Here is a 20,555-nt window from a genome sequence, read left to right on the forward strand (position 1 = left end):
TTACCAATTGTTGGAGGCAAAAATCACACAGAAGTAGTTCTTGCAGATGAGAAGAATTTGTCAGACTCTGCTTTTAGCTGAGTGACTTCAGATGGCCCCTCATCTTCACCCTGTCCTGCAGGAAAATCACTTCTGTTCTTTGCCTTATCTTCACCCAGATGCTCTGTGGGGTGCTTCTACCTTCACATTTCTAAATTTCCATACAGATACACTTTGACAGCAGAGCTGTTTCATCTCCTGTTGTGGAATAGTCTGTTAATTTTAATGTTGCCGCATTCCAGTGGCAAGCTCACCGTGCTTGATGTGCTCCCTTTCATTTCCTGTTTCTCCTTTCATAGAAAAGTAAAGAATTTAGGAGTTTTGTGGATTTTAGTATTTATCATCTCTCTCAGAAGATTTGAAAAGTACAGAAACAAAACAACTAGTTTCTAAAACCAAAACACTGGTTTCTAAACTATAGAAAAATCAATCTTACATAACAATGAAATTTCTGACTTTAAAAGGGCTTTACCTTTGTATGTAGAGAGTGAAAGGGTGAAAGGATACAGTGAAGTGTCATGCTTCTGGAACTCATACTTCTAAAATTTTCTAACAGCTTTATTTTTGGAGGAATAGCTTGGTGTTGTGCAAAGCACTGGCTTTCCTAAGGTTTTAAAATTTTGTGACAGTTTAGAACATGAGTTTATTAAAGGGTAAGGAAGAGGGACTACCCTGGTGGTCCAGTGGCTAAGACTCCATGCTCCCAGTGCAACTGGGGGAACCTGGTTCGATCCTGCTCAGGGAACTAGATCCCACATGCCACAACTGAAGAGTTTGTGTACCGCAACTAAAGGCCTGGTGCAGATTTTTGAAAGGGGTAAGGAAGAACAGTTTTCAGAAAATTCTTTTTCTTTTTTCTCCTATTGTTTCAGCTTTCAGCCTTTCCCTTAAATTTCCCTTCACTTCTTTGTAAAAAGGATGAATGTTTTTAGTATACTGTCCTCCACAAATCCTCCTTATAGGCTCAGATTTTCTCAGTGGTGACTAAAGCAGTTCAGCTGCTTCCAAGTTCTGCATTTCATCCCCTCTGCAGCTGCTTTGTTGGCAAAGCCCAGAGCCTTTGATAGATCTCAATCCCAGCATGACCCTTCAGAAGAAGGATTTAACCCTGCTCACCTTTTAGCCTTTCTGATAGCCACAGCTCCTATGTTAAAAATCTTCATGACTGCAAGTCCCTAGTTAGGAATTACTTACAACCTTCCTTACATTTACCGTATATGCCCAACCTATGTTTGTCATTTGGATGGTTGGATGTCATTAAAACAGTTGTTTATTGCTGTTTTTAGGTCTTCAGCTCTTGTTAGGACACCTTCTCTGTATTTTCAGAGTAACTGGTATCATTTCGTAAGTTGTTTATTATACAACTTCTATTAAGCACTATATCTACATGTCATTGGGCTTCGAACCTGCTGCCTAGCAGTGCAGGAGACATGAGAGATACAGGTTCGATCCCTGGGTTGGAAAGATCCCCTAGAGGAGAGCATGGCAACCCACTCCAGTATTCTTGCCTGGAGAATCCCATGGACAGAGGAGCCTGGCAGGCTGCAGTCCACAGGGTTGCAAAGAGTCAGATATGACTGAAGTGACTACACACACACACACACACGTCATTAAGAGAAGAAAATTTAGGGGACACCCTCTATTTATGAGTTATTTGATTTATGTAGTTTCATATCAGCAATCATTGCAATTTTTGCTTGGTATATGCAGCTGCTATGCTGCTTCCCCCTGTATGTTGTCAAAATAGAAGCATTATGTTCTCAACTGCACTGTGTGATTTAGATGTTGACTAGTTTGCAGTTTGGGAAAACAAACTTCTCTCAGATCTATTAGAAAAGGAAAAGGCAGCTTTACAGATGGCATCTCCTCCTTCCGTTGCATTCATTAGCTGTCTGGGTGGACTGGGTGGAGGATGGCCGCACTGGAAGTGTTTCGCTTGGCCCCCTCCCAGGCAGCACCAAGGGCGAGCCTTGCAGGGATCTCAAACTCGTTTCATATCTAAAATGGAAATAGTTCTTCAATGTCCTGTATTTCAAACTGTTGAGTACATACATCTTCCAGTTTTATTTTCAGTCAAAGTTATGTAGCCTTTAATTATGTTTACTAGCAGCTCAAAGATGGAATTTATTTTAATTCAAGCCTTGTAAAAAATGAAGGTTGCCCATTAGAGTAAGAAAAGCTAAGAATCCAAAGAGTAGAGAGATGACTAGTGAAGACAAACTGGATAAAATTTGATTGCTTCATATATAGGATTTCTTCTAATTCAGTTTGGGGACTAAAAGTATTCACTGTAACAAAATGTTTGTGTGTACATATGTATGTTTGCATATCACACATGTGTAATCAAGAAAAAGTTTTTGATATGAGTGTTAAGTATTCCATATACTTCTGTGGTTAATGCACCCAAATTATTAAACTGTTTCTCCTCTTTTCTCTCTCTTATGTTTTCCATCATCCCGTAATAATGTCCCCAAAGTAAGTATGTTGTGAACTGAGGGTCTTTGAACAGGTTCAATTGCTGTAAGTAAAGCATTTATAAACTAATGTATTCCAGATGTGATGGCCATTAAGAATTAAGTAAGTTCGATTAAGTTGCTAAATCTTGTTTGAATAGTGAACTAAAATCTGTAAGATTGAACTGAAGAGGAAACAAAGTAAATTCAAACGAAAGATTTATGATTGAGCTTAAAGGGCAGTTTCAAGGGAAGGGATGAGATGAACTGTTCTCAATGAATTTTGACGAATATCTACCACGTGCTAAGAGCTTCTCTAGCTGTTCAGGGCTGAAAGAATGACGGGCAAAGTTTGTGCCCTAAAGGCATGCAGAGATTTATATAGTTATAATTTCAACACCTGTGATAAATGCCGTTAGAACTATGTAGGGGGTGGTTTGTGACCAAGGGCACCTAATCCTGTCTGAAATGGTCAAGAATGGCTTCCTAAAGAAGAGGTGATATTTAAACTGCATCTTAATGGGTGACAAGGAGTTCCTGAGCAGATGAAGAAAGCATTCCAAAGAGAGCAGCAGAGGTAAAGAAGTAAGAGAATGTGTACTGCATTTGGAATAACAGCTTTCAGTTGTTCAGGATGGATGAGAGGTCGTGGAGTCCGAGCCCAGAAAGTGGGAACAACTTAGTTTATCAGAGGCCTTACTTGCCTCATCCTGATTTTAAACATGCTAATGCCTTGTTCTGGTTTATATTTTTAACAGAAATAACTGATCATATAAAGAACATATTATTAAAGGAAAGAAGGAGGGTCAGCAAGTAAGGTTTAGGGTGAACAGTGGTAAGGCCCGAATTAAGACAAGCACTTCAGAGGGTTGAAGAGAAGTTAACAGTATTCAGGTGGTGTTTTGAAAGGAAATCTGGGGCTTCCCGGGAGGCTCAGTGGTAAAGAGTCAGCCTGCCAACGTGGGAGATACACATTCAATCCCTTATAGGGGACGAGCCTACATGCTGCAGAGTAACTAACCCCATGTACCACGACTGCTGAGCCTGGGATTCCGTGCTCCACAACAGAGTAGCCTCAACCTGTACAGCAGTGAAGACCCAGCACAGCCATAAATAAAATTATTAAAAAATAAAAGAGTAAACCTGAAGGAGTTTGGAGATTGATGGGGTATAGAGGTAGGTCACAGAAAGAGTATAGAGTAACTCTCAGGCATTTGACTAGGAAAAGTAACTGGTACTGTTTGCTCTGAAATACGAAATATGAGGGCAGATTTAATGGAGTGAGCAGGAAGGCAGCGAGGGTTTGAGGTAGGTTGAGGTCAGGGCGACCGTGGGACTTCCAGATGGGGATGTGTAGTTCTGAGTTGACGGCTTAGGTGGAGAGCTACAGTGACTGGTGAAGCCATAGCTAGGCTAGCCCATGGAGAGCCTACAAAATGAGAACTAAATAGGGCCAAAGGTAGAACCCTGGAGATCACTAACATTTGTCTGGTAAAGGAGAGTCCCTAAAGAGAATGAGAGAGCAAGCAGTGCAAGAAATAGGAGGAAAGCCAGCAGTTGGGCCTCCTGAAAGCCAGAGGAGAGTTTGAAAAGAATATGGTTTTTTGAATTGGCTCCATTATTCTAGTTGATGTCTCTTAAAAAGTCCGTGTTATTTATTTATATTTTAAGTCAAGTTACTTTCTCAGCTTTCTATAAATGGAGTCTTTTCCTTCCAAATCTGAGTGATTCTACTGGCCTAGTGTATGAAAATATACTGATGATGCCCAAGCTTACAGAATCCCACAGACTTAAACTGCTTCCCGGTTGAGAAGATTTAATGATATCATTGTGGAGGCTCTTTTGTAGTTTGAAAATTCATGATGTATGTGTTAAATTTTAAAGAATGGTGAAATAATTCTTTTTATATGAAAGCTTCAAAGTGCTCTATAAATGATAATGCATTAAACCGATGTTTTAACACTTAGCCTCACACTGTATTTGCTCATTCACATAAAGCAGGCAACACGGCTGTCAGCATTGTGCTGGCAAAATTGACACAATAGCAAAATTGACAATGATGAGAGGAGAGTGTATGTATGTAAAACTCTGTAGGTGGAGCACAGTGTCTGCAGCAGTTCCATGACTTTCTGCATTCACTTTCCCTGTAGGTGCTTTAAAACTTTGTACCTCATGCTTTAAAACTTTGTACCTCAAAGTGTAGCTCAAAAATCAGCAGCGTTAGCTGGGAGCTTGTTGGAAATGCAGAATCTCAGGTTCTACCCCCAGACCTACTGATCAGTCTGGAGTTTAATAAGATCTTCAGGTGATTCCCATTCACATAGTTCGAGAAACACAATTCTGAAGCATAAATAGACTTAAAGGGTTTGCAAGGGGCTTCCCTGGTGGCTCAGGTAGTGAAGAATCCGCCTTCAATGCAGGAGACCCCGGGTTCAGTCGCTGGGTCAGGAAGATCCCCTGGAGAAGGGAATGGCAACCCATTCCAATATTCTTGCTGGAGAATCCCATGGACAGTGGAGCCTGGAAGGCTACAGTCCATGGGGTTGCAGAGTCAGAAATCACTGAGTGACTAGCACACACAAAGGGTTTGCAAAGTTCTTTAGTCATTCAGCCCTCTAGCTTTGCCATTTCACTGTCTCAACTAGGACAGCAAATTTTTTAGAAGTGGGTATCATGTATCATGGTTATTAGTTACTATTGTATTTTCTTTCCCCAAGGCAAGAGATGAGAGTATAAATGCAGATTCTGGAGTCAGATTACCTGGGTTCAGGTCCTGACTCTACCACTTGTCCTGATTTCCCCATTTGAGGGGGGCAGCCCGCACCTCTGTGCTGATCGTAATTGACTACAGAAAGCCTTTGGGGGGGGTGTGTGTTTTCATTCTTGTCATCCATATTATGTATGGGATTATGCTAAAGCTGGAACTCCAATACTTTGGCCACCTCATGCGACGAGTTGACTCACTGGAAAAGACTCTGATGCTGGGAGGGATTGGGTGCAGGAGGAGAAGGGGACGACAGAGAATGAGATGGCTGGATGGCATCACCGACTCGATGGACATGAGTTTGAGTGAACTCTGGGAGTTGGTGATGGACAAGGAGACCTGGCGCGCTGTGATTCATGGGGTTGCAAAGAGTTGGACACAACTGAGCGACTGAACTGAACTGAATGGTTTCTCAGTCCTAGATGAGCCAGCAATTACCAAAGAGTAGATGGAATTTGGAAGACTTTTCAACTTTAGTAAAGAAATGTTCTTACTAATGAGTAATTTTCAGCTTCACTGAGAAGTCTACAAATAGGTTTAAAAGTGGTGGAAAATCTCGTTGAGTTCTAACGTGCCAAGAAATAGTGGGAATGTTTCCCAGCAGGGGTTGGAGAATTTTACCAGCGCTCTGACCTTGTTTTCTACAGGGAGCCGCTGGCATTTTATGCTATGTCGGAGCCTATGTCTTCATCACTTACGACGACTATGACCACTTCTTTGAAGATGTGTACACTCTCATCCCTGCTGTGGTGATCATAGCTGTCGGGGCCCTGCTCTTCATTATTGGGCTAATTGGCTGCTGTGCCACAATCCGGGAAAGCCGCTGTGGACTTGCCACGGTAAGTTAGTTCTTCCCTGACCATATGCGTCATCGTAATATGTGGGAATATTCATTTGTGTTACTTGCTTGACTTGAGCATGAAACTCCATATTCTCTTTGGCTCTCTTTATAATTGGAATAGAATTAGCACGTGTCTTAAACTTGTAGCAGTTATCTCAGATAATTGCTTTTTATCAATATTTAGAGCTATTTTTTCATTTGTATTTAATTTTTGACAATGTTTCCTTACATTTTCCTTACAGTTTGTCATCATCCTACTCTTGGTTTTTGTCACAGAAGTTGTTGTTGTGGTTTTGGGATATGTTTACAGAGCAAAGGTATGTTGTCTACTGTAATTTATATGTTTTAAAAGGTGGTTTAAGTGTTTTGAGTGAAATAGAACAAACTCATTTTCAGAGTAAACATTTTCTTTTGCCTTCAGTTTAGCCATCAGTTGAAAAATATAAAGATAATTAGAAATTATGTGTCACGATTTCTTGTCTCATTTACTGTAACAAAATGTTACTCTGTTGCTGTCCTAGTTTTAGGGGTGCAGGTTTAGTTGCTCAGTCGTGTCCAACTTGCGACCCCATGGACTGTAGCCTGCCAGGCTCTTCTGCCTATGGAATTCTCCAGGCAAGAATACTGGAGTGGGTTGCCATTTCCTTCTCCAAGGGATCTTCCCGACCCAGGAATTGAACTCTGGTCTCCTGCATTGCAGGCAGATTCTTTCCGACTGAGCTACCAGAGAAACCCCTAGTTTGTAGAGAGTTTTTCTTTAAATAACTCTAGTTGTCGTTCAGTTGCTAGTCACTCCAGCTCTTTGCAACCCCATGGATTGCAGCACACGTGGCTCCCCTGTCCTTCACTATGTCCCAGAGTTTGCTCAAATTCATATCCATTGAGTCAGTGGTGCTATCTAACCATCTCATCCTCTGCTGCCCCCTTCTCCTTTTAACTTCATTCTTTCCCAGGTTCTTTTCCATTGAGTTGACTCTTCATATCAGGTGGCCAAAGTATTAGAGCTTCAGCATCAGTCCTTCCAACTAATATTCAGGGTTGATTTTCTTTAAGATTTAATGGGTTGATCTCCTTGGAATTCAAGGGACTTTCAAGAGTCTTCTCCAGCACAATTCGAATTGAAAGCATCAGTTCTTTGGCACTCAGCCTTCTTTATGGTCCTACTTTCATATCCATACATGACTACTGAAAAAACTATAGCTTTTGACTGTACAGACCTTTGTCAGCAAAGTGATGCTTTATAGTATACTGTCTAGGTTTGTCATGTGAAAGTGGTAATCACTCAGTCGTGTCTGACTCTTTGTGACCCCATGGACTGTAGTCCACCAGGCTCCTCTATCCATGGGATTCTCCAGGCAAGAGTACTGGAGCGGGTTGCTGTGCCCTCCTCCAGGGGATCTTCCCGACCCAGGGATCAAGCCCACGTCTCTTATGTCTCCTGCATTGGCAGGTGGAATTCTTTATCACTCGTGCCACCTCAATCTTTGTCATAGGTTTGTCATAGCTTTCCTTCCAAGGAATAAGCATCTCCTTGACTGTAGAATGATCTACAAATGAATGGTTGGTCAGCTGAGAAATTTGTTCATATTTTCTTAGTCCATAGATTCCCAGATTTCTCTTTGAGAAGAATTAAATTAAGGATTTCATTTTCCATTGCCTCTTTAGGAAAAAATGTCTTGGTCCTAGACATAGAAAAAGGTTACTGGGAGTTGGTTTTCAGTTGCTCAGTTGTGTTCATCTCTTTGCGAGCCCATGGACTGCAGCATGCCAGGTTCCCTGTCCTTCATTATCTCCCAGAATTTGCTCAAACTCATTTCCATTGAATTGGTGATGCCATCTAACCATCTCATCCTCTGTCGTCTCCTTCTCCTCTTGCCTCCAGTGTTTCCCAGTATCAGGGTCTTTTCCAGTGAGTCAGCTCTTCCAGTCAGGTAGCCAAAGTATTGGAGCTTCAGCTTCAGCATCAGTCCTTCCAATGAATATTCAGGGTTGATTGCCTTTATGATTGACTGGTTTGATCTCCTTGCTGTCCAAGGGACTCTAACATCTTCTCCCAGCACCACAGTTCAAATGCATCATACTGGGAGTTGCAACCCTACAACTTGTTCCTGAGGAACGAGGGGCCCTACCAACTCAAACACCAAGACAACTATTGCCAGCCACTCCCTGCTTGTCCTTCTTTTCTCTTTTCTGGTCATTTCTTCTTTTCTTTCCCCTTTCCTTTCTCTTTTGCCCACTTTTGCCTTCTACCTACAGCAGCATTTAAGGCTAAGTTCAGTTCAATTCAGTCGCTCAGCCGTGTCCGACTCTCCGCGACCCCATGAATCACAGCACGCCAGGCCTCCCTGTCCGTCACCAACTCCCGGAGTTCATTCAAACTCATGTCCACAGAGTCGGTGATGCCATCCAGCCATCTCATTCTCTGTCATCCCCTTCTCCCGCCCTCAACCTTTCCCAGCATCAGAATCTTTTCCAGTGAGTCAACTCATCGCATGAGGTGGCCAAAGTATTGCAGTTTCAGCTTTAGCATCAGTCCTTCCAGTGAACACCCAGGATTGATCTCCTTTAGAATGGACTGGTTGGATCTCCTTGCAGTCCAAGGGACTCTCAAGAGTCTTCTCCAGCACCACAGTTCAAAAGCATCAATTCTTCGGCAGTCAGCTTTCTTCACAGTCCAACTCTCACATCCATACATGGCCACGGGAAAAACGATAGCCTTGACTAGACGGACCTTTGTTGGCAAAGTAATGTCTCTGCTTTTTAATATACTATCAAGGTTGGTCATAACTTTCCTTCCAAGGAGTAAGCGTCTTTTAATTTCATGGCTGCAATCAGCTGCTTTAAATTAATTAATTTGGGTATAACTGTAGAGCTGTTACAGGCTTCCATGGGTCTCAGGGGTAAAGAACCCGCCTGCCAGTGCAGGAGGCATAGGTTCGATCTCTGCGTGGGGAAGATCCCCTGGAGAAGGAAATGGCAACCCCCTCCAGTGTTCTTGCTTGGAAAATCCCATTGACAGAGGAGCCTGGTGGGCTGCAGCCCATGCATTATCAAGAGTTGGACACAACTTGGTGACTAAACAACAACATAGAACCGATAAAAGGCATCCTAAGGTTATTCTCTGAGCACACCCGGGGTTATTCTCATTGTAACTTATGGTTTAGAGTCAGAGATGATAGGCTGATTTACTATTTAACCATTGCTGTATAAGGTACCAGACAACTAGGCTAAGAAAAAGAATGTGGTGGATCATGCCCCTGCCTACAGTCTGGTTATCAATTTTATGATCTTAACCACATGACTGATAAAATTACCAAATAGGTCTCATCATCTTAAAATGGTAAGGAGAATCTGGTACAAGCAAACTTAATTAAATGACACTTTAGTTGCCACTCTGTTGGCAGTGATATATTTTGAAGAGTTGATTTCCTGATCTTTTTTTTTTTAATCTGTTGGTTACTTTTGCATATTTGTCCAAGTCTAAATAAATATTAAGTAAAATGTAATATTGGTATCTGTCCCAAAAGTATCCTGTGGGTACTTTTTAAGTTGTTTAATCAGGGATGGGGGAGCCTGGTGGGCTGCCGTCTATGGGGTCACACAGAATCGGACACGACTGAAGTGACTTAGCAGCAGTAGCAGCAGGAAAGGAAAATGAATAGGTCTTCTAAGAACCCCATTTGAAAAAGGAGGTGATATTAGGACACCTATCTCAAGGCTCAACTGCTTTCTCCTTCTTTCGTAAATAGATAGCCTGCCATCTTGCACACAATCGTCTCTTTGATTGCTTTTAATCTATTGTAATATGTCTGACATTTTACCTGAGTCTACCTGAAGGCAGGAAGGGAGAGAACTTTTTTATTACAAGAAATTCATAGCGCTATCTCAAAACTTTACATACCTGCCATTTAGGCATTAGCTGGAGCCTTGACTAATGTTAATTATCACCAATACTTTTGAGGGATTGGATTCTTTGTTTTGATTCAGGTGGAAAATGAAGTTGATCGCAGCATTCAGAAGGTATATAAGACCTACAATGGAACCAACCCTGATGCTGCTAGCCGGGCCATTGACTATGTTCAGAGACAGGTGAGTTCTTGAAGCTGGTTTGTTTTTGAGAACCAGTCGCTATTGAGTCAACGTTAAACTTATCTCTGTTACTGTGTAAATTAGCAGTATACCTTTATAGCCATGGTTAGCTGCATAATGAGTCTGGTATTTTTCACCTTCATCCTTGAAAAGTTTTTTCCACCATTACCTAGCATAGCCATAAGAAACATCTGTCCCTCCCCGCAAAAAAAAATTAGCTAAAGGGGTGATAATGGGCAAGAGGTTTATGTCACAGGAAAGTTAAGAGCCCAAATGAACTTTAGAGGAGTCTTTCACATACCTTTAGAAGAAAAGACCGGCAAAGATAACAGACAAAACCGTAAAAATTATTGTAGACAGTTTGAAACATATCTAAATGTAGAATCATCTAGTAGATCTTTGTGTCCATAAACTAACCTCAAAATTTATCCACTATTTGCCTATCTTATTTGATCTATTACTCCCACATGTCTTTTGCTAGTTATAACTTAAATCCCAGACATTTCAGACAAAAGATTTTAAATACTTTGGATATAATATTTAATTCAGAATCAGATGTTTAACAGGCAAAATTAAAGATTTTTTTCTTAGCTATAAACTATCCCTTGTTGGCAACATGATTTTTCAAACAGAGGGTCTAGAACCACTAAATATATGTAGCGATTTAAATTAAAGTTAAAAATTCACTTCCTCAGTCAACACTAGCCACATTGTGAGTACTCAGTAGTTCTGGGTGGCTAGTTGCTACCATACTGAACTTACAGACCTACAACATTTCTGTCATTGCAGAAAGTTCTACTGGGCATCACTGGTCTAAAGTCGCTTAAAGCTCTGCAGTACACAGAACTCTGAAGTTCAACACAGGGCCATGTGTTATATGAGGACTGATGTCTCTGTTCTCTTCTCTATTAGCTGCACTGTTGTGGAATTCACAACTATTCAGACTGGGAAAATACAGACTGGTTCAAAGAAACCAAAAACCAGAGCGTCCCTCTTAGTTGTTGCAAAGAGACAGCCAGCAGCTGTAACGGGAGTCTGGCCCACCCCTCTGATCTCTATGCTGAGGTAAGTTCAGTTTCTTGACTAGCACTTGAATCTAGCCTGGTAACCTGTTTTCTTGGTGAATTATCTCTACCTAGAACTTTTCTACCTTCTTTTACTTGCCTTTAATGTCATTTAATTTTAATATAAGTCATTTTCAAATGCATTATCTTTTTCCTTCTTGTAGTTTGTCATTTCCATTTCTGCCAGTGAGTAGTAATGTGTGACCTTGCAGCTTTTCCCTTTTTAAAAAGACTAATGAAGATGACTTTGGGTGTTTCAGGGGTGTGAGGCTCTAGTTGTGAAGAAGCTACAAGAAATCATGATGCATGTTATCTGGGCAGCGTTGGCATTTGCAGCTATTCAGGTAAGCACAGCTAGTCAAGGAGTTATCAGATTCTCCAATGTCAACACCGAATGGTTTTTAACCACCAAATGCAGTTAAGCTTTGTGTATATGGATAACTTGGAAGTGATTGAGGTACAGACATCAGTTTCCAACATCTTCTATTTCCTGTCTCCAGACGTAGACCCAGAATGGTCCCAGAAACCAGAGATCTGGATGGGGGACTTCTTATTTTATTTTCTTGACTTGATTAGTGAGTGACGTGTTCAAAATACAGACTGGTGTCATAATGTATTCTTGGGAGATGCTTTAGAACTTCACACAATTGTTAAAAAAAAATCAAACTGCTTTATTTTAGCTTGGAGATGGAAAGCTTTAATTTTTTTGTTTCTTTTTCCATTTCTTGCTTTCCTGTCTCCAAGGGATTTATATGTTAATATACATACATCAAGAACTGGCACTACACTAGTCTCTTACACTAATAGGAGCAACTTTATCACTTTACAGAAAAGACTGTTAAGTAAAAACTGAGGTTTAACCGCCCTAGTATTTGTGGATTTAGTTTTTTTAGACAGACTGGCATAAAGAAGTCTGTCACAGCACTTGGCATATCTGGAAATGTCTCGTGTCTTTTTGGTAGCTGAGGGTACTTGTCCCAGCTCCTGCCAGTGAAAACAGTCTTTTTTCCCCCCCTTATTAATAGCTTGTACAAAGTAGCTGGTAATTGTTTTAATTACCTCTCACTTTATCAAAAACAAACAAACCCACACATATCCTTTATACCTCATCAATTCAGTTCAGTTCAGTTGCTCAGTCATGTCTGACTCTTTGTGACCCCATGGACTGCAGCATGCCAGGCTTCCCTTTCATCACCAACTCTTGGAGCTTGCTCAAATGCATGTCCATCGAGTCAGTGATGCCATCCAACCATCTCATCCTCTGTCATCCCCTTCTCCTGCCTTTAATCTTCAATCTCATACCCACCTAAAAAACAAATAAGGAAGATGACTATTTTTCTGCCCAGTTAAACTACCTACATTCCTGGTTTCTCAGGTATATATATTTTATCTTAGGGATTCTGTTAGAGGAACATTACAACTATTTTAAATGATTGAAAATCCTTTTCATCCGATCTAGTTCTCAGAGTGTTCTTTAGTGTTCTTTTAGTATATTCCTGAAACATGCTTCAGGTCCAGAGAATCTATTCTAGCTCATTATTGACCAGAGACATATTAACACCACAGGCATTAATTTCTGCAAAAATCCCCCAGGCAATAATGTGTTAAAGTTTTTTTATCACTAAACTGCTAGATAAACCAATGTAATTGCTAATTTATATGTAAGTTGCTTGGCTTGTCTGCTCTCTGTATATTTGAACAGAAATTAGTGTATTTAGTAGGAAGTGCCTTTTAAAATGGCAAAAAGGTGATTGTTTACTTTGCTGGTATTCAAACAGCTCTGAAATGATTGATTAAAAAGCCTAGCTCTATTTGCTATGGTCTCTGCCCTTCTAAGCATTTACTCCGTGGCTCAGTGGAGCAGTAATCTGTAGATCTGCAGGGGTGTATTTCATATTTTCTCTGTGTAAACACTGTCATTTAGCTAAAAATAACAAAACATGAAGGTGGTATCTACCCAAGTGAAATCCTGATCTGTGCATTTTTAATGATTTTATGTGTGGTAATAAAGCTGCATATATTAGCATGCAGCAGAAAAGCTTAAGAAGTGTATGATGCTTATGATCATGAAGTATGCAACATGTATATAAAAGGCTAATGAAAATCAACACTCAGATATGTCCTTCATCTACTTGAGCTTATTAACCAGCTTATTAATATTTCTTCATTAAATATTTTTCAGTGGGGACTAATAAACATTCTAACCAGTCTCTTAAATATGCCTTCTCATACCATTTTATAGTTAAGTCACTGTGGCTTAAATAATATCTGATAAAGCTTTGATGTTTCAAGTTCAGCAAAACTAAGTCAGAGATTGAGAACCTTTGCAGACTTGAAACATAGCGGTTTTGAAAATTTTTTAAGTTTTAGTTTTAAGAGAAAAAACATCCATTTGCAGTAAAAGGATTTTCTAATATGTGTGAATATCTATAAATGTTTAAACTTTTGATATTCAGAATCTGATGTAGATTAGTGACCAGGATATGGAAAACCTAGATGAAGGCAGAAACAGCTCAAAGAGCAATGAGCTTTTATACGTACCCTGATAGAGAAAGAGCTTGAAGGATGCTTGGAGATTCTCCTGTCCCTGTTCCCTTAGTTTTGAAGACCTTGAAATTGAGAAAGAGCAAGAATAGTATGACGTATGACCATCACTAAATCTTGAACCTTGTCTCCATGTGTGCTCTGCCTCTGATTACAAATTGAAGAATTAAGATTCTCAAAAGATTAATTTCCTAAATTCTATTAGGAAATCTGACAGCAAATTGACACTTAGCTGGATGGAATACACAATGTAATAGCATTGAAAAATTGTTAGTGTTTTTCTTCAGGTTCTAAAGTGGGGAAGCTCTAAGAGCTATTGCAGGAAATTCAGTTTTACTTAATGGTAAAGAACGATGATTTTTGGTAGTGTTGTGAGTATCAAAACTATGTAAGTGCTGTTTCCTTTGATTTTGAGTATGATTTGTGGTACTGTTAAGCTGCTGCTGCTAAGTCACTTCAGTCGTGTCCCACTCTGTGCGACCCCATAGACGGAAGCCCACCAGGCTCCCCCGTCCCTGGGATTCTCCAGGCAAGAACACTGGAGTGGGTTGCCATTCATCAATGTTCTAAGACATAAAGGTGAATTTAAGATAAAATTTTCTCATAAGCTTAATTTACCAATAAAAGCCTCTTGTTTTTGAGTATCGTGGGCCAGTCTGCCCACCACCTCTTTTGGTGTGAACCCCACTCATTATTTATGTATTGTCCATGGCTGTTTTTGTGTTATGGTGACACAGTTGAGCAGTTGCCACAGAGACCAATTTTGTCTCTTGGTTCACAGAGCCTAAAATATTTGCTATAACTGCCCTTTATGAAACATTGGCCCACCCTTGTTCTAGTCTTGTTAAGTGGCCTAGGTTTGGGTAGGACCAAAATGATCATGAAAGAAAAACCTGAAAAGTGCTAGTTAATTGTTACAACAGGATTTTTTTATATAAGAGAATGAGATTTTAAAGATTTTGCTACACTCCTTATACTATTAGCTTATTAATCAGCAAGATATTTCACTTCTTTGATAGTAACCAGCCTCTTAAATGTACAAATGATCAGCTGTAAATTTTATATTTCAACAGTCTGGTCATAATAATAAAATCTAGATTTTTGATTTGGCAAGCTCTTTTAAGTATCAGGTGCAGGTAAAGCTCTCTACAAAGGCAGTATGGGAAAAAATGGAAATTGTCAGTCCTTGGAGTCTCACAATGCTGTCACATCCTTAAGATGGAATGATCAAGAGCAAAATTTTATAGAGAACTGCTTCCTGAGGCCATGCTGCTTTTTTCTGGTCTGTATGCCAAGTGTGAAGGAGGCTGAAACTGCTATTTCCTTCCTGCTTCTTCTAACTTCTATTTTAATTCATTAAAATGAGTTAAAATACATATGTAAATAGCACTTTGGATTGGGCCTTTAGATGGTTAAAATTGAGTGGCTTAATTCTGACCATCTTTTGAAAAAAATATTTCAAGTAATTCTTCCTTAAAAACTTAAAACCAAAATTTGGGAAGCTAATTCCTAAGTAGCTAAGTTGTGGGTTGTTTTTTTTAAATTTGGGGGAAATTAATCTTAATTGTTAACTTTTTGAAAATTCCGTAATTGAAAAGCCCACTTGATAAATTTTTCTTCAAATGATACATATTTAATAAGAGGTAAAACTCCTGCTCAAGTCTTGACCCCAGTTCTCGAGTCCCTCCTTATAGAGGCAACCACTGTTCCCAGTTTCCTATATATCCTTCCAAAAGTAGTTTCTGGTTAGACAAGCACATAAATATTTTTTATACAAATAGAAGCTTCATTTCATTTCAGTTGCTCAGTCGTGTCCGACTCTTTGTGACCCCGTGAATCACAGCACGCCAGGCCTCCCTGTCCATCATCAACTCCCGGAGTTCACTCAAACTCATGTCCATCGAGTCGGTGATGCCATCCAGCCATCTCATTTTCTGTCATCCCCTTCTCCTCCCGCCCCCAATCCTTCCCAGCATCAGAGTCTTTTCCAGTGAGTCAACTCATCGCATGAGGTGGCCAAAGTGTTGGAGTTTCAGCTTTAGCATCAGTCCTTCCAATGAACACCCAGAATTGATCTCCTTTAGAATGGACTGGTTGGATCTCCTTGCAGTCCAAGGGACTCTCAAGAGTCTTCTCCAACACCACAGTTCAAAAGCATCAATTCTTCGGCGCTCAGCTTTCTTCACAGTCCAACTCTCACATCCATACATGACCACTGGAAATAGAAGCTTATAGGATGCAATTTTCTACTTTTTTTCTTAAGATAATTGTATGAAGCCTGCAGTTTTGAGAAATAATGAAGACAGAATTTTTGTGTGCCTTGCACAGTTTCCTTCAGTGGTTAACATTTTGCAAAACTGTCATATGTCACAACCAGGACATTGGCATTGATACAAACCACTAGTTTTATTTAGATTTCTCATTTGTATATGTGTATTCAGTTCTGTACAATTTTATGACCTGTTTGGTTCTTGTATCCACCACCACCACAGTCAAGATACTGAACAGTTACAACACTGTAAGAATCCCACCTGGTGCTCTTATAATTACACCCACCTCCTTCCCAGGCCTCCTCCCCCATACCCTGGCGACCACTAATCCGTCCTCCATTCCTAAAACTTCATCATTCTAAAAATATAAGTGGAATAATATATGTAACCTTTTGTACCTTCTTAAAGACAAATTCAGAGAAGGCAATGGCAAGCCACTCCAGTACTATTGCCTAGAAAATCCCATGGATGGAGGAGCCTGGTAGGCTGCAGTCCATGGGGTCGCTAAGGGTTGGACATGACTGAGCGACTTCACTTTCACTTTTCACTTTCACACATTGGAGAAAGAAATGGCAACCCACTCCAGTGTTCTTGCCTGGAGAATCCCAGGGACGGGGGAGCCTGGTGGGCTTCCGTCTATGGGGTCACACAGAGTCGGATACGACTGAAGTGACTTAGCAGCAGCAGCAAAGACAAATTAATATGCTACCATGGCTACCTATAAGTATTCTATTTTTTTACCTACTTCATAATTTATTTGCATTAATGGGCACTTTTGGAAGTGTTGCTATTACTGACAGAGAAGGCAATGGCAAGCCACTCCAGTACTCTTGCCTAGAAAATCCCATGGATGGCGGAGCCTGGTGGGCTGCAGTCCATGGGGTCGCTAAGGGTCGGACACGACTGAGCGACTTCACTTTCACACATTGGAGAAGGAAATGGCAACCCGCTCCAGTGTTCTTGCCTAGAGAATCCCAGGGACGGCGGAGCCTGGTGGGCTTCCGTCTATGGGGTCACACAGAGTCGGACATGACTGAAGTGACTTAGCAGCAGCAGCAGCAGCTATTACTGAAATGCAAGTAATGAATACCCTCTGTATGTATGTGCAAAATCTATAGCAAAAAATTTGTAACCTTTAAGTTGAGGGGTCAGAGAATAGGGATGACTTTTTGATTGGTGTTTCTAAATTTTTCTCAGAAAAGAGTGTTTCCAATGTCCAGTTCTAATTACCTTGTATAAAATACCTACTTCCCCATAATGCCATCTATAATTGTGTATCATAGAGCATTTTAATCCTTGGAGTCAGTTTTTTTAATCACTTGCTTATATATTTAGTAATCATTTTTGCTGTTGGCTGGGTATTGTATCTGGACTAGGTGCAGATCACTTCTCATGACTTGAATATTATAGGGATAAGTTTCATTCTAAGAAATCACACTGCAGCTAAAACATTTGTGATATTTTTAAATTTGTTGTTTGACAATTTCAATAATCAATGAGATTTTAATGTAGCAAAGCTTTGGAAATGAACCTGTAATACTTAGTGATGAGGTTTGCACTATAAGAAGTTATTGTGTAGCACTTAATTTTTTTTTTAATTTTTATTGACATATTTAATCTTATTAAACAGACTCGTTTTCAGGCATGAGTAGGATTTTATCAAGCTTATTGAATTGTTTTTAAATCAGTACAAGTTGATTTAATTTAAAGTCAAGAAAAAAAGGATACTTATTTCAGACCCCATTTTGAGAGTGCTGACTCCAGTAGAAGTTAACCAGCTGAAAGGAATGTGAGGAGGTGAGGATGGGAAGAGATCTTTTTCCCAACCAAATCAATAATTTCAGAGCTTAGCATTTTTATTGCTCAATTTAACATTGCCTGGGAACATAATTGTGTTTGATCTTATAGCTGTTCTAAAAATGTTTTGATGTACAGTGAATGGAAATGTGTTTTTTTAGGAATTAGATACTAAACATGTCTAGAATTGGCTTAAGATATATTGTGAACTTCAACAATATCTACTTTTAAAATGTCTTTAAGATACTTTACACTAGTAAACACTCAGTAAATGCTGATATAATGAAACTGATGAATTCAAGCAGGAAGTATATATCCCAAATGGGTAGAATAGAGGCTAAATAAAGGGAGAAGTTGGAGTGTCTGACTTCATCGTGGAAAATTCAGACTGAGGACATCGTTTGTCTCTGTATGTGTGTCTCATTAGTAATCTTCCACTTCAGACTTTGAGAGTCTAGTTATAGATCGGGTACGTTCTATTGAAATTAGATTGATCCCTATATGTACAAAGGGCCCTGCCTTTTAAAATCAAATAACAGACCTTTCACTTCCAGTGAAAAGATAAAACAGCACATTAATTTATTTAGTTCTTTAATAACTGTTTATATGTTGTAAGAAGGCAGGTCAGAAATTCTATACTTGTTTCTCTTTAATCCAGCTTAATCCTCTCACTTATCCAAAATAACATGACATGACTTTATTACTATTCCAGTTTGCTATCACAGAAGGATTAGGCCTATTAAAATGATGAAGAAAGTGACCTTTAAAAAGTAATAGGTACATAATCTCACAGAGCTATTCTGGATTTCACAAATAATAATTGCAAAGCAGAAACCTTCAAACGACACTTTTTGGCATCAGGATTGGTTCCCCCTGCATAGGGCTTTTGGGCTACTCATATATTGGACTTTTCATTCTGTGGATTGTCATAAAGCCTATCTCCCCAAAATCCAAATGTGTGAAAAGACCAACATTAGATTTCCTCATATGTAGTCTTGATCATTCCACTCCCTAGACCTTTGCTGTCTAGTGTGGTAACCACTAGCCACATACATCTGAATTTAAATTAATAACATAAAAAATGCAACTCCTTAATGGCACTAGCTCCATTTCAAGTGATCAGGAACCTCGTGTGGCTAGTGGCTACCATATGTGACAGCTCAGTTACGGACTGTTTCCATCACTGCAGAAAGTACACTTTTGTACAGCCCTGGTCTGGATCAAGATGGGGATGGCACTAGGAGAGCCTGGATACTCTGCTCGCTTCACGGATTATTCTTAGATGTGTAGCAGGGATGCCAAAACTTTTATTCCTAAAAGGATAATGTGTTCATTAGAAATTGCTTACTGTTCGTGATTTTTTTGATGATTTGAGATCTTTGAACTGTGAAACAGTTCCATTGCCAACAAAGAAATACACACTTGTTATAAGAGGATTTTCAGCCTTTTTCCCCCATTGTTTTCTTCCTACAGCTGCTGGGCATGCTGTGTGCCTGCATCGTGTTGTGCAGAAGGAGTAGAGATCCTGCTTATGAGCTCCTTATCACCGGTGGAACCTATGCATAGTAGAAAACGCAAGCCTGAGCTTTTTAGTCTTGTTCTGATTTGGAAGGTGAATTGAGCAGGTCCACTGCTATTGGCCTCCTGAGTTCATTTAGTTAAAGCACACGTACACAGGTGTTGGACAGAGCAGCTTGACTCTTCATTTGTCTACCTTCCTGCCTACCCACCTATGACTTTTTTTTTCCTCTGTTCTAGCTGACTCTCCATATCCGTAAGTGTTTTGAGTACGGCGGTAAATGTTCTAATCTCAGAACCGTTTGTGAGTTGCGTAGTGTGGTAGAATTAAAGGTTGACGTGGCCCTCGCTTTTGTCACCTCCAAGCATAATGGGACTGCTGCTGTAGTATCACCAGGTCCTTTCAGTCTTCACAGTGGAGAACTCTTGGCCAAAGGTTTTTGGGGGGAGGAGGAGGCAGTCAGCTGTCTGGTTAAAGTTAATACCAGATAGTGCCCCTCATCAGTGTCCTTTTTAAAAATATATACTATAGTCCAGTAAGATAGCAGCTGTACAAAATGGCTAAGATAGATTTTAGAATCATACCTCGTGTATCTTGGTTCATCTTCAAAATCAGACTGATCTTTGAAACTAGCGGTTTTTAATCAAAGCTGGCTTTATAGGAGGAGTATAATGTATGCACTACTGTTTTAAAACAATTAGTGTGAGTGTGTGCGTGTATTTTTGTATGATTGAGCCCATTCATCCTAAGTCTAAACTCGTTGGAAATAATGTATCCATGTAGACTAGCAAAATAGTATGTAGATGTGATCTCAGTTGTAAATAGAAAAATCTAATTCAATAAACTCTGTATCACCCCCTCATCATGTAGTTTTTAATTATTTGGAGACACTTCAATTCCAGAGCAGCAGTATGATGTTTTAAATGTTGGTGGTATCTGTAGTTCATTATGATTTGCGTGTGTTTTAGTTATATATGTTGCAAAATTTGAAAGACCTTGGTATTCACAAAGCTACAGGTTCTTTTCAGTCCAGTACATCCTTCAGATATGGAGCACCTGCTCTGTGCATGGCACTGGGGATACAGTGATGGCGCTGTCCTCTTCTTCAAGGAATGTGGAGTGCTAGTATCAGAGAATTTACAGAAACAGATAATTCTCATACGGTGCAGTGATTG

General features: G+C 39.9%; 1 protein-coding gene across 1 annotated transcript in view; it reads left to right on the forward strand.

Annotated features, from left to right (window-relative positions):
• Positions 1 to 20,242, forward strand: part of TSPAN3 (tetraspanin 3) — a 28,333-nt gene extending 8,091 nt beyond the window's left edge. Inside the window, exons 2-7 of the mRNA XM_055418070.2 lie at positions 5,904 to 6,095; positions 6,340 to 6,414; positions 10,085 to 10,186; positions 11,099 to 11,251; positions 11,511 to 11,594; positions 19,335 to 20,242. Of these exons, the coding sequence (XP_055274045.1) occupies positions 5,904 to 6,095; positions 6,340 to 6,414; positions 10,085 to 10,186; positions 11,099 to 11,251; positions 11,511 to 11,594; positions 19,335 to 19,427 (699 nt within the window). The 3' untranslated portion in view covers positions 19,428 to 20,242. The remainder of the gene's footprint in view (positions 1 to 5,903; positions 6,096 to 6,339; positions 6,415 to 10,084; positions 10,187 to 11,098; positions 11,252 to 11,510; positions 11,595 to 19,334) is intronic.
• Positions 20,243 to 20,555: the final 313 nt, after the last annotated feature.

The sequence above is a fragment of the Moschus berezovskii genome, chromosome 21 (genome assembly GCF_049115385.1).
Source record: "Moschus berezovskii isolate FMDL1 chromosome 21, NW_MosBer_1.0, whole genome shotgun sequence".
NCBI classification, from domain to species: Eukaryota; Metazoa; Chordata; class Mammalia; order Artiodactyla; family Moschidae; genus Moschus; species Moschus berezovskii.